A 17,046-nucleotide genomic window follows, 5' to 3' on the forward strand; every position below is an offset into this window, starting at 1 on the left:
TGCAATCCCACTGCAAGGTAGGCAGAGGTAGTAAGATCCCTAGGGCACCTTATTTATTTTAAGATAAATTACTTTACAATTACCACTATACATATGTGTAGTAACAGTGCATTCATGTCATGATGCCTCTGAAGGTTGAGAGGACAGCTTTTTGAAAGCCACTTCTACCTTCCAACCTTGGGCTCCAACACCCACTCAGGCTGTCTGGCTTTCACCCACTGAACTATCTTTCCAGCTCAAACTTAAACTTTTAAGTGGAAATTAGAATCTTGGAAATATTGTGGCAGCTCTTTAATACTTTGTGGCATGTCAAAAACACGTGAGACAGTGAGAACAAGAGCCATATAATGGAACATGCCAAATGGAAAGCTGCACTTAACAAGGACAGGCACTTAACAGAAGAGGCACACATCAGGCTACAAAGCCATACAGAGAGACAAGAACTGAGCTGCAAACAGGCTTATAACTGTGCATGTGTGTACACATGCATGTATATGGTGCATGTGCAACGTAGAAGCCAGATACTAGGTGTCTTCTGCAATCACTCTCCACTTTATTTTTTGAGACAGAACCAGACTCGGGCCAGAACTTGCTGATTTGGTTAGGTTGCCCCAGGACAGCCGTCTCTATTCTCCTGTCCCTGGGATTACAGGCACATGCACCTCATAGGCTTTTCTATGTAGGTGCTGGAGACCTATACTCAGGCATGCGTACTTTCCTGGCAAGTGCTTTGCCAAGTGAGCCACACCCTCAGCTAGGCCAAGAGATTTTAATGTAATGAGGCATAAAAATCTCATTATTATAACCTCACATTGTTCACTGCAACTACCCTTTAAAAACATGACTATTTCAAATTTAGGTCAAAGCAAACTATTCACTCCTATCTCCAATGGCTATTATGATATCACTGCTTTTACAATCATGCAACTGTGTGGGGACAGGCATTCACCAAAGCGACTGAATATAGATTTCCATGCCTGGCATTGGAAAGAGAATCATAAGACATAAAAACATTGCCACCTGTCAAACAGGTTATCACTGTCTTATAGAAGGTCACTGGTTATTGCTGTTCTGTATGTGTGTACCTCTATGTACATGTAGAAACCAGAGGAAAACAATAGCTTACCTGCTTTATCACTCTCTACCTTATTCCCTTGAGATAGGGTCTCCCACTGAACGTGGATCTTCGCTTTTGGGGGCTAGCACCGGGGAGCCACCTATTTTCCTCCCATAGTCCAGTGCTTGGGTTCAGGTATGCATAACCATGTATAGCTTTCTTAAAAGATTTATTTATTATGCATACAGTGTTTTGCCTGCATGTACACTAGCATACCAGAAGAGGGCACCATATCTCATTATAGGTGGTTGTGAGCCACCATGTAGTTGCTGGGAATTGAACTCAGAACAATTGAAGAGCAGCAGTGCTCTTAACTTCTGAGCCATCTCTCCAGCCTTCCATGTACAACTATTATGAGGTTTATAAGGATGTAAGTTGTGTTTACTCAGCAGGTGTTATTCATCCTTCCCCTTCCCTCCATCCAAAGGACTGAGGATCAAACCTACGCACTGTGCTGGGCAAGTATTTGACCCCAGCTCAATAAGAATTGTTCTAAATTTCTGGTGGGAAGTACAACTCACACAAAGCTCTTTGGGTCTTTAGTAGTTTTTAAGAGCATTAAAGTGCACTGAGATGGGAGGGGTGAGAAATGGCAAGTCTGAAGACACTTGCTGCCAAGCCTATGCCCTGAGTCCAATCCCTGGTACTCAGTAAGGAGAAAACCAGCTCCTGTAAGTTGTCCTCAGACCGCCACACACACTAATAGTAAATAAGTAAATAAATTTCATAAAAATAAAGAGAAACTGAGTACATTAAATATACTGTCATATGTTTTTTCTATATCATAACATTCTACAACTAGGAAAAACAAAATGAGGGTAAGATGGATGGACTCACGACAAAATGGCCTCATTTACAGCTTCGAAGAACTCGGGTGAAAGGACTTCCTGAGGCTCATGTCCATGGAAGGTGAGTAGAGCCTCTACCAGGGGTTCAATATCAGGCAGCGTAACAAGAGGGACACAAACTTGTGACAGGGACCTCATGCGCTCAGGAGCCATCCTATTGGAGAAAAGGTAAGAAGAGATGGTCCAGATCTGAAAGCCAATTGTAACTGAACACGGTCTTCCTCTGAAAAGGACAGTGGCAGGTCCCCGCACTGGCCTAACAAAGACCTTCTCTAGCACCATGTGCCAGGTCTTATTTAGTCACTGCCATTCCCACATCTGCACACGACCCTTGTGCCCACAGAGAAGCACTAGGGAAGCCAGGAATGTCAAACACTCTGCTTGTCTCTTCAATGGAAGGGATAGGTGCCTGTTTTCCACCCAGAAGGCTGGGAGTAGAGGTAGTTAACAGCCTGGTGATCTGTGCTATCTGCAGAGCCAGGCCTCACCTGAGTCCCCCAGAATGTTTATCCCTGGCCCTTCCTCCCTAGACCACTATTTTCAGCATTATTTATCACTCAGTGGAACCCATCCTTAGGGGAGATGTCATATATACTTTGTAGTTTGGTGGCCTCTACTTTCTCTGTATGACCTAGAATACACCTGATCCTCCCCTAGGCCCTTAAACTTCTCCAAGTTTTATTGTGCACATGGGATTGAGATCATTGTTACTAGGAACCTCCCCCCAAAACTGTACTGTACTTAAATGCCTAAAAAATAAACTATCCAATGTCACAGATTCTAGAAGTTTGAACCAATACCTGCTAAATCATGTTAAATCGAATTTCTTTCTTGCCTCACTCAGATTGTTACTCTTTGCCTGTAGAGTTTGCAGGGCACCCCTGCCCGAGTCTCCTGCTCTGCCTTCTAAGTAAGGGCCTGCTGTCCAGTCTACCTTTCGTCACATGGGAAGTGCTTTATGGCAGTTCTCTGACCACTGCCTGTGAGTTAAGGTATCTCAGGAGCTCACCAGTGCTGCAGGACCAGTAATGCACCCCTTAGTAACGAGCACACCAATGCGAGGCACTCATATCCATACTTTCTAGTCTACAAAGTTTTTCACACTGGACTATGTGCTTCACTTAGGACACACACAACATTAGTAAGACAGAGAACAATGAATACAAAGCAACAGGCACGTCTCCTTACAGATTAAGAAGAGTGAATTCACCTTGCTGTGTACTTGTACAGAAATAAATGAATAGCATATAACTTGTACTTAGTTACAGAATGGAATGCTATATGGCAGTTAAAATGAACAAAACCAGACATGTATTACCCAGATAAAGTTTAAAATTATAATTATGAACAAAGAAAGCAAAATATGTCTACATCCACGTTATTACTCATGTGAAGTTCTAAAACATTCACAGTGATACACACGTAAAGTAAAAGCACTGAGAGCAGAAGCTGCAGGGCCGCGGGCAGCTCCTCTAGGGTCACTCCTCTGGAGAGGAAGTGGCATAGTGAAAAGAGATGCGTTCAAACTGACATAGAAACTATTTCCTTAAAAGATCAACAGCAGATAATAATGGAACATACACACTGGAAAACCTGGGCAGTGGGCACACAGGTGTCAATTATCTTATTGAACCTTTAAAAACTAAAAGTAAATGTTAGTAAAATACTAAGCATGCAGAGATAATATCTGAAGTAATAGAGACATACTCCTTGCTCCAGGTTGTAGGAGACCAGCAAGGACAGTTCATGAACAAGTGTTTGTCCTCAGTCAGCCCTGGCGTTCACTACTCAGCCCTCTGCTATTTCTGTCCTGCAGCAACTTCTGCATGGGACTCGATGAGCATGGCCTCTTTGGAGATGCCTGTGCTTCTCTCACTGAGGGGCTTCTCACTGACATTAGTCAACTGAAGAACCTAACCTGTCTATGAACGTCTGCATCAAACCCAAAAGCACACTATTTGTTAACTCCAATAGTCCTGAAAATCTGCAGTAGAAAGGACTGGGTGAGCCTGAATATGCCATGTGACTGTGGGCATGAGAGCTTTACAACAGCACTCAGTGCTCTGGGTGTTTATGCCAAGAGGTGATGGGATACAGACAATGTGACCATGATGGTTCATCCAGCTGTGTTAGAAGTCAACAGAGAGGCTGAAACACAGACATGCCCAAAGAGTGAACTATGAGCCTACGCATGTTTCTGGGCTGCTGTCTCCAGTCCAAGATTAACAGTCAACTAAATGATTTGTCCCTAAAGTCAAATTATTCAACTGATTTTCCTATTAAGCGACTTGTCTTGCCTCATAGTTAGATTCCTAGAGGGGAGGCAGGTCTGGTACTATAGATATGATGCAACCACCCCACATGCCAACTCTCCTGACCACTATCAGGAGAGGCTGCTGTGAAGGGACGTCAGCTGCAGAGAGACATTGGGTGACAGAAAAAACCGAGGAGCTGGGACAACCAATATTCTACAAGGATTTGTCAAGTATGAAATAGAAACCTGCAATAGTTTTGAGATGGGGTCATAGGTATGCGTATGTTTACACAGGGAGTGAAAAAATATGGCTATCAACCAAACTTATAAAGATTAGATCTGACCATATAACAAGTGAATCTTAAGAGCTAACCTGGTTCTTACAACTTGACATTGTTTCATACAGCTTGGAGAACTAATGCCCTCTTCTGGCCTGTTGGTGTACATGCAGGTAGAGCCCTGTATTATTTGCAAAAAGCAGGACAATGCTGAAGACGAAGCAGGCAGCCTGGGTGATGTAACCTCAAAAATATGCCTCTGGCACCTCGAACAAGGTGCCTCAATAGATGTTTCCTTGAAAAATTATATATGTACTAACATACCTATACTAATGATTTCAAAAGTTTGCTTACTTTCAGAGCAAAAAAAAAAACCAGGACAATGATGAAGATCGAACTTCTGCCTCTGGTGCTACTGTTTCCTCCAGAAATTGCATGCATATTAACAATAAAACGGCTAGCCAAAAGGATCGATCCTAAAAAGACTGGACAAAAACAGATAGGGCTAGCTTTTCCAGTGCTTGGCCAATATATTATTTTTCTAGGGTACCCAAAAAACATTTTTCTCCTAAACAGCATAAAGTAATTTTGAGAACACGACGCCCCCATTCCCAGTAGGTGGGGTGGGTGTTTTTGGTGGGTTACCAATGCTTATTTTTGCCTAAGGGGGTTAGTTACAATTAATAAAAGTTTCATTTGGGGATTTCCTTCTTCTATTTTTCTCTCTTATCTTTCTATCCCATCTAATATTAAGGAAAAGGGGGGAAGTAAGGGAGAATATAGGTTTGTAGAATAAAAGGTAGATTATTGAATCTACTAGCTTCAAAAATCTTACATTGGTATTGTAGATTGATGAAAATTTAAGACTTTTGATTGATGGAAATTTAAGACTTCAACTTTTGCTTCACATTGATAAAAACTTAAATTATATATTGCTATTCATTTTTTGCCTTATGTATTGTATGTTATATGTTGACAAAATATTATATATTGTATGTTAAAAACTTAAGATCATTTTGTTCAATGTTTATTTAATGTATTATTCATGTGCCACTCATGTGAAAGGGTAATGTCTTATGAAAAACTATTAATAATCTGTTCAGGAAGATCGGGGATAAAAGTTGATATTTAGTTACCTAGAAATCTTACTAGATACTAACTTACTTTGTCATAGACCAGGTTTGTTTAATTTCTTGTATATGTCTTCAAAGGAATAGATTGATAACTGTAAGGATAGAGAGTTGGTCTTCAAATTCTTCAGAGATCCATAGAATATGGCATTTATTGATGAGGGCTTTCCTGACAGAGAAAGACATCCACTCCTGGCCACATCTCCGTATGCATCATTGAAGATGGGGGCATCAAGAGACAAGGGTGACAGAATGGTCACGGGACTGAGAAACTGCTCTTATCTCTATTGCTGATGACAGGCTGACTGTCTGCAATGATCAACAGTGATGCTGGAAAGTTGACTGTCCAGCTCTGAAGAGACTAGATGGAGCAGACTATCGGAATTCCTGCTTCAAAAAGCAGTTTGTTGGATGTTTTGGGCCAATAAGGCTGAAGACAGATTGCCCCAATGAAGGAGAGAATCCGGTGACTGTCCAAGCGGTCTGCTCTCTCTGTCCTATCCATACTTGGAAGTTACCCGCCAGCACTTCCTTTATTAGGTAGAATTTCTTTCTTGGGTCTCTGATGGGATTGAAGACTAGATAGCCACAGTGTTACTAGAAGCTTTAGTTTAAGAATTAAAAACACATTTACAGATTGATAATTGCAATTGATAATTGCAATTTCTCATGAAGGAAAAGGACTCTCTTTGGTAGGAATAGTGGAATACTTTCTCTCAGATTAACAAGTATAAAAGGACTTGGTTATGTACTTGATACCTGATGATTCTGTATATATGTATATAGTTCTTAATTTTTTTTTTTTTTTTAAAGAGAAGGGGAATGTGTGGGAAGGATTATAAGCTTTGTCACAGGTGAAAGCAGTTTTGGCAGGCTTTGCCCTTGGACACACCACAGATACTCCCTGAGACTAACCTTGAGATAGACTGGGTGAAGCTATCCTGGGCCTAGAATTCAGGAAGTGGACCTGGGGACTCCACCTGGACTATTGTGTTTCTAATCAACCCTCAATGGGTGAGGGAGACCGCCCCTTGCATGTGACAGACAAGCAGGCAGAGAAGACAGAGAGGTGCAGCAGGTTCAGACCGGGCTTGAGCACAAGGGGATCGGGAAGAGGATCAGCGAACAGGCGAACCATCCTGCAGGCCAGAAACACCTAGGGACCCGTCCCATGGAACAGATACCGGAAGGTTCACTCTTGTTTTCCTTTAACCTTTTTTCCCTTTTGTGTAAGCTAGTTAGGTTGTATAATAAAGTTTAATCGTTAAGAAACAGAGCCAACACTGCTGGACAACGTCAGCTGAAATGGTGTCCCTCTGTGCCAGGCTTTACCTTCTAGCTGTCTCAGGTTCTTCAGCACAGAGCAAAGCCCACTAAAGGACATCTATGATGACACTGGGTGGGTGAAACAATAATCACCGCGGTTAGCAGGAGCAAATCGTGCTGGACAGAACTGGGGTAACTCCTAACAAAATCCATGGGATGCCCATGCTAGCCTGACATCCCAGAGACGCATCGCAGGCCTTCTTCATTTGCCCCACTGAACCCTGTCTAGCAGTCTTTCTTTCCCTATTTTTCCCCTTTCATATAAATTTGTAACTGAATAAGATACAGTTTTCCCTGGTGACTGTGCTGAGCCAGTACATAGTTTTCAAAGGAAATTCAATCCATCTATATGGAGTTCGTTTAGTCTTATCAGAAGATTGACTTTTAAAAGTAACTTGATTCCTCACGTGCTCTTTGAGTCTTTTTATGAGCTTTTAAAGTCTTGTTTTTTAATAGTCGAAAACCATGAAAGTCTGTTCCCTATCCATTAAAAATAAAAATTAACTTAGCCCCTTAAAGTCTTGGACAAGAGTCAGGGTCCGTGTGTGGGTGTGTGCAGGGATTTACCTTGTTTCTGAGACCAAGTCTCACTGGGCCCAGGCTCGCTGATTAGCCAGGCTGCATGACCAGGGAAGCTCAGGGGTCCACCCATCTCCAGCTCCTCAGGATGAGGACTATAATACGTACCACCATGTTCAGGTTTCAGGGATGCAGGTTTCAAACTCAGGTCCTCCTGTTTGCACAAGTGCTTTACCTCCTCAGCTATTCCCTCAGCCCCAAGCTGGGAATTCTTAAGGTGCAACTTTAACATCAACCCGGCATCTTCTGTCCTGAGGCAAAGGGTTGCCATGACAGCACTTGAAAGACAGCTGCCAAACCTGACCGGGCCAGCGCAGCCATGCAGCCACTAGTAACAACTCAAGTGCAATACTATCTTAAATATCTAAAATGATCTGCCAAGTGTTTAGATGTACAAATAACCTTGGAACTGGAAACAGCACAGTGGTCTACAAACATTCTGGCTCATACCTGAATCTACACAATTGCATCCACCTATGAAAACACTGTTGTTATTCCTTTCACTAGTATGACTTCAAAACTCCAAATGGCCAAAGGCCTCCAAGGCCCCTAAACACAATCCCAAATGAGCAAGCTATGCTGTTCTTCTCTTTGGTTTGTTGCTTGACATTTCAAAATCTTCATAAAATGTAGATTGAGTCCCTGAGTTCAGATACAGAGATGTCGGAAAGGGCCAGAGTTTGATTTAGCTTCCTTCAGAGAGGATGATAAACAGTCATGTGACCAAGAAAAAAAATCAACAATTCAATGACAGATGTTTGAATTCTACAGAGGTCTTTGCTACGAACAGCGGGTGTGAAGCTCTGAACTTTCTAAGATTCGTCCTACTGCATAGTCCTGTGGCTTGCTGCAGACTGCTGGGAAGCTAGAGACAACCACACAGGAAGGATGTGTCATGATCATGCAGCCTTCTATAGTTCAGTTTTTGCCCAGAAGTTATTTGGAATACTGCTCTGGCAATGAGTCAAAGCCCAACACTTAGTGCAAAGCAGTCTGGAAAGCTGCTTAACTCCCTCTTGAACTTGGATCTCCAAGGTTCTGGCAAGCCTCTGGCTTGATCCACAAATGCCATGAGCACCTTCAGAGGGCGACCTATTGGCCTGCCTGCATTTGGTAAGCCCAAGCACTACCTAATCTAATACAATTTTAAATGTTGGAGTTTTGTGGCTGGCTGTGGTGGCACACGCCTTTAATTCCAGCACTCAGAAGGCAGAGGCAGGAGGATCTCTGTGAGTTCGAGGCTAGCCTGGTCTACAAAGAGAGTTCCAGGACAGCCAGGGCTACACAGAGAAACTCTGTCTCAAAAAACCAAACCAATAGCAGCCTTATTCATAATACTCAGATCATGGAAACAGCCTAAGTGTCCCTCAGTAGAAGAATGGATAAAGAAACTGTGGTACATTTACACTATGGAATACTACTCAGCTATTAAAAACAAGGAATTCCCGAAATTTGTGGATAAATGGATTGAACTAGAAATGATCATAATGAGTGAGTTAACCCAGAAGCAGAAAGAGTCAAATGGTATATACTCACTTATATCTGCACACTAGCCCAAGGGGCATGTCCCATGAAAGTCTTCACTTACCAGGAAACTGGGACAGAGGGGACGACATCCTACTGGGACTCTAGGTGAGAGACACATGGGAGAATGGCAAAATAGAAGGATCCAGAGGGTCCTAGAAACCTACAAGAAGAACATTATGATGGGCAGGTCTGGGCCCAGGGGTCCTGCTCAAACTATGGCACCAGCCAAGGATAATACATGCAGTAAACTTCAAACTCCTACCCAGATCTAGCCAATGGACAGGACATTCTTCACAGTTGAGTGGAGAGTGGGGTCTGACTTTCATATGAACTCTGGTGTCCCATATTTGACCACGGCCCCTGGATGGGGAGACCTGGTGGCACTCAGAGGAAGGAGAGCAGGCTACCAAGAAGAGATTTGATACCCTATGAGCATATACAGGGGGAGGAAGTCCCCCTCAGTCACAGTCATAGGGGAGGGGAGTAAGGGGCAAATGGGAGAGGGAGAGAGGAATGGGAGGATACAAGGGATGGGATAACCATTGAGATGTAATATGAATAAAAAAAAAAAAAAAAAAAAAAAGGTCAAAACCAAAACCAAAACAAAACAAAACCCTCATAGGTAGTGCCATTCCCTGATGACTAAGCATTCAACTATACAAGCCTTTGAGAGCCATTCTTATTCAAACCACCATAGATGTCTAGCTCCCAGACTATGAAACACAGCAGACTTCCTCTAGCCAGAGTATGCCAACCCCTGACCTCACCTGAATGGACCACACCATTGAGTAGTTCTGACATGGGAATTCTAGAAAGCTGGGCAATACTTCAAGACTTGCAGAGAATGCTAACTTATATACTCTAGTGAGAAAAAAATTAAGTAAAAAAGTAAAAGAATGAATCAGATGGCTTGGCTATTCACTTTGTACTTATAACTCCTAGAAATGATGAAAAATTTATACTTAATACTGCAAAAGTAAGGGGGCTTTCAGTGATCCATTACTGTGAGAAAAGCCTGAACTGGCAGGTAGATGGGAACCTTTATGAAAGGAGATGCCATAGCCCCAAAAGCTTGCCAAGAGCTACCACAAAAGAAGAGCTAGCCAGGGGCTGAAGTCAAGGTGCAGTCAAGCTGCTTAGGTCACTGCAGCACAACAGCCTATGGGTGAGGCTTTCGTAGATGCTTTTTTCCTATCCACCAAGGGCAAACAGAAATGGCATTTCCAACAGGAAGGAAAAGGGGACTACCAACACCCAGGAGATGTGTAACTTTAAAGCCCACAGCACACTGTTCTGACAACTGGAACCCATACCTTAATGTAGGCAGCATTTTCTACTTCGTGGGTTCCTTACTCTCTTCCACCCTTCCACGCCCCCAACACCAGGTAGGAGAGAAAGAAAGATAGAAGGGAAAGGGGGCATTGTTATTCTTAGGCTGCTTCCCACTGATTAGGGGCTTCAAGTTCCTTGGGGCAAGTTTGATGTTCCCTGTCAGGGTGTTCAATCTCTTCCTCTAGTCTCGTTGCTCACAGTCACTTGACAAATCACATCAAGCCACCACAACAGCACCCACCAGCACCAAGAGGAGGACCAGGCACTGCAGCTCCTCTCAGGACCCTGGCATTTATATATCCTCTGAAAAGTTCCCAGAATTCCACACACTCACAGAAACTATCTGCAGCTGGCAGAACAATGCCCCTGCTACCGCAGTAAGAAAATCAGTCACCTGCTGTGAAGTAGCCTCTTATCCGGCCACTTGGGATTAAAACAAAAACATATTCCCATAACATTTCTATGTTTTTAAAGAAACCAAAACTTCTCCCTACACTTTAATCTTCACAATTATTGGAGGCAAGCTAAGCAAACAGCACTGGCAGAGAGGTTAATAGGGAATCCAAACTTCCAAGAGGAGCAAACTCCGCATAGCTGCCTACCAGAAATGCCTGCTCTCTGCACCACTGGACAGATGCCCTCTTCCTAAAAGCAAAGGCCCTCAGAGAGAATCTTCAGATGATAGCAAAACTCACATTATATCAACCTTTCAAGCCATAAACTTAGCAAAAGATCTCTACAACTTGCACGTCTGACAAATCTGAAGCTTTGTAACAACCAAGAAGTCCCGTGTCCCTTGCTCCCAGCTCATGGCAAACATTATCTACCTCCCAAGAGCCTGACTTCTGTGGGTGGACATGTGAACGGACAGCAGCATTTGTCTCTGGTGCTTGGCTCATTTCACTGTGTAGTGTAGAGCATGCAACAGGACTTTCCTTTTTTTAAGAATAACTAAAATTCAGTTGTGCCTATGCCATGTTTTCATATAGCAAGGCGCACACAGGTTGCTTCTATCCCTTGGCTAGTATGAAAACTACAACCAACAAGGATTTGCAAATTATCTTTTCAATTCTTCTGAATATACAAGCAGAAGTGGAACTGGTCACAGGGTAATTCCATTTACTTGCTTAAAGACCAGGTCTCGTGTAGCCACAGCTGGCCCTGAACTCCCACCTCCCAAGTGAGGGACTGCAAGCATGCACCACCATACCAGATCCATTTTTCCTTTTGAACGAACCACTAAAGCTTTTTCTACCATAGCTATAGCACTGCAAGCTCACTGGCAGTGAACAATGCCATTCCTCCACATTACCAGCGACATAACACACAGCTTCCCTCCCTTAAACCTCCCTCCCTCCTTCCCTCCCCCCCACCCTCTCTCTCTCCCCCTCCTTCCCTCCCTCTCTGTCTCTGTCTGTCTCTCCTGAGACAGAGTCTCACTTTGTAGCTTTGGTTGGCCTGGAACTCTAACTCTCTATGTAGACCAGACTGGCCTCAAAACTCATAGATCTGCCTGCTTCTGTCTCTTGAGTGCTGGCCTTAAAGGTACACAACACTGCACCCAGCCCCCTTTACACCTGTCTTTACATAAAGTGCTATGCAGTTCTGGTTGGCAGCTCTGTATGCGCCTACGTTCACACACATCTACCAAGGGTATCAAGCAGCCCTAGTTTTGGGGTTGTTGTTGTTGAGGATGATGGTAGCTGTGCCTGACTGTGCTGTCCATAGACTGCTAGCCTTATAGCCTGATTTGAAAGTGTCCTTCTTCTCCAGGAGGCTGGCAAAGTTTGAAAGAATTGCTAACCCGTTGCTGTTCTTGGAAGAACCCTCCAGTGAAGCCGTTTGATCTCTGGGTTTTGTTGGCAGTTCTGACAGCTGGTTAATCTCTTTACTACTTAGAAGTCTGCTCAGTTTTACTCCTTAAAGACTGCGCATGTCTAGAGCAGTCCCCAGTCCGAGATTGTCCTTGCTGCTGGCACTGTGTTCAGTAGTGTCTCACAGGCCAACACTAAGTCCCACAAACCTCTCAGTTTTGATTTTTTTCCAACAGTTCTCTGTGGCTGACGTCTACTTTAATCTGCTGACCCTTTCTAACTTGGGTTAGCTGAACTATTTTCTCCTTTTTAAATGAATTTACTAACTTTCTTGTACTTCTGCCACAACCCGCAAGCGTGGTAACTGGTGTGTTCATTGTCATTTCTCTCGAGGTATTTTTCTAAATTTATTATTTCTTTGACCACTGGCTGTTTTAAAATGTGTTAATTTACATGTTGGTAAAGTTTCCACTTTCCTTTTGTAATGATTTGTAGTTTCGCTTCACTGTGCTCAAAATGAACTGCTGATATGTCTTCACTCTTCCTCAATTTGTTAAGATGTGTTTTGTAATCCAAAGTATGGCCTATCCTGGAGAATACTCTAACAGAAAAGTATGCATATTATTAGTAGTAGTAGTAGTAGAAGGAGAAGGAGTATTATTACATGGGTGCTCCACACATATCTACTGGCTGAAATGGCCCTTAGCACCACCCTAGGTCTTGTTCATTTACTATTCTTCATTCTGAAAAATCAAATCATTACTCAAATTGGAGTATTAGATCCCTTTCTCCTTGTTTTCTATTTTTCCCACCAATCTATCAACGGGTGCTCTGTGTCTGTGCACTCTGTTGTAAGTACAAATGTTTATAGTTCACATCTCAGTTACATCCTTTTATCCTTCTCTAACACTGTTATCTCTTACAACAGTTGTGTATATATATATATATATATATATATATATATATATATATATATCGCTCCACTTGCAGTTTTTCAGCAGCAATCCTTTCATTTTCAGTCTTTGTATGTCCTCATATCTAAAGTGAGATCCTGGCTCAACTGACAGAGTGCTTACCTAGATACTCAAAGCCCTGGCTTTGACCTCCAGCACCTCATAAGCTAGGTATGATGGTGCATACCTGTCATCTCAGCACTGCAGAGTAAAGACAAATTCAAAGGTCACCTTGACTGCACAGGGAGTTTAAGGTTATCCTGGGACACAAGAGATCTTGGCAAAATAAAGTTTAAAAATAATGAGACATAAATAACTCTGGGTTACTATCTGAACAATCCTAAAGGACATGAACAGAAAAATATAATAAAAAATTTAGAGGAAAACTAAAAGTAAGATAAAATATCAAGTGAGACACTTGCAGGAGGCATACAGTTTACTCTTACTGCTTCACTGCGGCAGGTACTCTTCTGCATTCCAATTTGGCTCACTTTATGCAGTGAGGCCTCACTGGAATGCCTTCTGTTTCAGTTTCATGAGCCAGTGATCTTTTGCTCCCTCTGGTGTCTGTGCCCAGTACTGCAGAATCTCTGGTACTGTGATAAGCTAGCTGGCTCAGTTCTTTGTTCTTTGTGTCCCAGTACACAGTGGAGGAATACATCTGGGGCTTTCAACCATGGCATCCTTCTGAAGTCATGCTTGTCCATTCACTTGTCTCTTCTGCAATGATTTGTGTATGTCCCTGCCACTTAGATTCAGGTCACCAAACTTAGAACAAAGGCACTTACCCCACTGAGCCAGCTTGCAAGGTATAACCACACTGTAAAAAGCTGCTTGACTGTTTAGCAATGTGGATATATCAATTCACACACTCATGGTCAGTGTATGGAATCCACATCTTTAACAGAAAACTCACTTGGAGTGTGCAGTGGCATATCTGTTTTTTTCTTTACTTTTCTAGTTGCAGTAAAACATAAATAAGTCATAATTTAACCACATATAGTGACTAACACTAAATATGTTCACGTGTTGTCTTCTCAGCATTATTATTTATTCAAAGGTTTCCACTGGCCCCAACAAACTGAATACATTAAACATAACTTCCCTTTCTCTCCTCCCTCCATCCCCCATCTCTGCTCTGCCTTCTCTCCCAAATGAATCTACCTATTCTAAGACTTTCTATATGTGGAATAAACACATATTTGCCTCGGTGTTGGACTGGTTTTACTAAGCATGTTTTCACAGTCTACCCATGCTCATGCATATGCAAGACTTCTATTTCTTTTTATATTGGACTTATGTCCCATGAAATATAAACACATCTTGCTTATTAGCTATGGCCAATGAACAAGACTGGTACACAGACAACTGTTTACATTTTTAAGGATAATTTCCTAGTTAGCTTTAACTGAGACACAATTTAATGTTTCCTGAGAAGAGAGTCTCAGTTAAGGGTTACCCAAATCACACTAGCATGGGGATGTCTGTGTGAGATGTCTTGGATGCCCAATCTACTATAGGTGGCACCAGCCCTATGCAGGTGGTCCTGGCTGTACAAGAAAGCTATGCAGGGCTCCCACAGTGAGTAAGCAGTATTTCTGCATAGTTTCTGCTTCAAATTTGTGCTTAAGTTTCCACCTTGACTTCATCCTCAGCAATAAGACTGTGACCTAGAAGTCCATTAAGAAACACACACACACACACACACACACACACACACACACACACACACACACACACACACACTGGTTTTTATCAGGGAGGTTTTTTTTCCCCCAAGACAGGGTTTCTCTGCATAGCCCCAGTTGTGCTGGACTCCGTTTGTAGATGAGGCTGGCCTCAAACTCACAGTGACCCTCCTGCCTCTGCCTCCTGAGTACTAGGATTAAAGATGTGCGCCCCCACGCCCAGCTGGCAAGAGTTTTTAGCAGGGCAAAAGAAAACAGAAAATTACACCTTGCCATGGATTTTCTGTGTCACAAGGAAATTCTCTTTAATTATTCTGGAAGACACCACTCTATCTGCACGGTGGCTGTTTCATTTTATTGTCACCAGCAATACACAGGGCTTCTATTTCTCCTCATCATGCTTGAGGCTTTCCTTTTCTTTCCTTTTATAATCATCATGGTGGGTATTAAATGGTACTTAATTGTAGTTCTGGTTTACATGCTCCCTAATAGGTGTTTGTTTGTTGTGGTTTGGTTTTAGAGAAAGGGTCCTCTCTTGACTTGTACTTGAGGATGACCTTGACCTTCTGTCCCCTTATCTTCATTCCCATGCTCTAGGTCACAATTGTGTGCCATGCCCTAGTTTACCAGGTATACATCTCTCTGGTAAAACGCCTATTCAAGCTAAGTCTTCTGCTTGTTTTTTGTTTTTCCTTTGTTTGAACCCAGAGCCTGGTATATACAAGATGTTAGAAGACAGCCCTCTACCACTGAGATATGTCTCCAGCATCTGTCCACTTCTGGATGTTTGTTGCTGTTGTTTAAGAGTCTCTAGACATGGATTGAAGAGATAGGTCAGTGGTTAAGAGCACTGTCTGCTCTTCCAGAGGTCCTGAGTTCAACTCCCAGCAACTACACGGTGGCTCACAGCCCTCTGTAATGAGATCCAGTGCCCTCTTCTGGCACTCAGGTATACATGCAGATAGAGTACTCATACATAAAACAAATAAAAATCTTCGGCGGCGGGGCGGAGACAGAGGCATCTCAAACACTAAATTCCTTATGGAAAATGTTTATTTTGTTAATTGGTTGGTCAGTTTTTGAAAAAGTCTCAGTATGTAGCCCAAGCTGGCTTCAAGTCTGTTAAGAAGTCCAACCTGGGGGCTGGGCATGGTGGTGGACGCCTTTCGTCCCAGCACTTGGAAGGCAGAGGCAGGCAGATCTCTGTGAGTTTGAAGCCAGCCTGGTCTACATAGTGAGACTATCTCTGTATGCTCCCACCACCCAAAAACAGTCTAAGCTCGCTTCAAACTCAAGATTCTCATACCCCAGACTACCATCTCAGAGATATTATTTATAAAAGTTTTTATTATATAAAAAGTTTGTTCTGTAGGCTTTTTCTACAGTATTTATTTTGTTTTCTTGGTAGTATCTTTTGATTCACAAAGTTTGTATTTTATAGTTTTGAGGGTTAAATCCAAGGGCCTTAAGTATGCCAGTCAAATGTTTTATCATTGAGCTACCAAGCTACCAAAGTCTTAACTTTAATAAAGTTCAATTTGTTTCTTTAAAGGTATCTATTAGTCATTACTACTGTTGTATGCAACATCACAAAGGTCAGGGTGCATATGCCACAGTGCACGTGTGAGATAGACAACAACTCTGTGAAACTTCTCCTCTCTCCCTTTCCTGGATTCCCAAGCTGAGCTCAGGGGCAGGCTTAAACAGCACTTGCTTTACCCAACAAGCCACCTCTTTAACCCTTCAGTTGCCTACGCTTTCGGTGTCATATCCAGGGGAAAAGTGAAATCCAATGCTGCCAGGATCTTGCTTTGTAGACCAGGCTGGCCTTGAACTAACAGAGATCCACCTGCCTCTGCCTCCCCGAGTGCTGGGATTACAGGCCTGTGCCACTGTGCCCAGCTGCCAGGATCTTTCTAAGATCTGTAACATTTACTTGCAATGTACTCCCAATGGTTGAGGACAAATACCAGTTTTTGATAGAGCTCTAGCTAGTAACAGCTTCAAAAAATTTTGAAGGAAGTCTCAAGTGCCCAGATTCTTTTGGTTAACCATGTTAAAAAATATAGCGCACACCAATGAAAACAGTTCTGACTGTGCTCACAGAGTAAAGAAACATCTGTTATGTAATTAATTGCTTTTTAATGACTCTGAATTGATTTGATTTGTTTAGTCTAGATTCCAGAATATTGAGTTTCTT

The 17,046-nt window shown here is 42.6% G+C and overlaps 1 protein-coding gene across 1 annotated transcript in view; it reads right to left on the reverse strand.

Annotated features, from left to right (window-relative positions):
* Fancc (FA complementation group C) overlaps positions 1-17,046 on the reverse strand; it is a 116,208-nt gene that overhangs the window by 33,133 nt on the left and 66,029 nt on the right. Inside the window, exon 7 of the mRNA XM_051151144.1 lies at positions 1,955-2,119. Within this exon, the coding sequence (XP_051007101.1) occupies positions 1,955-2,119 (165 nt within the window). The remainder of the gene's footprint in view (positions 1-1,954; positions 2,120-17,046) is intronic.

This window comes from Acomys russatus, chromosome 9, assembly GCF_903995435.1.
Source record: "Acomys russatus chromosome 9, mAcoRus1.1, whole genome shotgun sequence".
Classification (NCBI taxonomy): domain Eukaryota; kingdom Metazoa; phylum Chordata; class Mammalia; order Rodentia; family Muridae; genus Acomys; species Acomys russatus.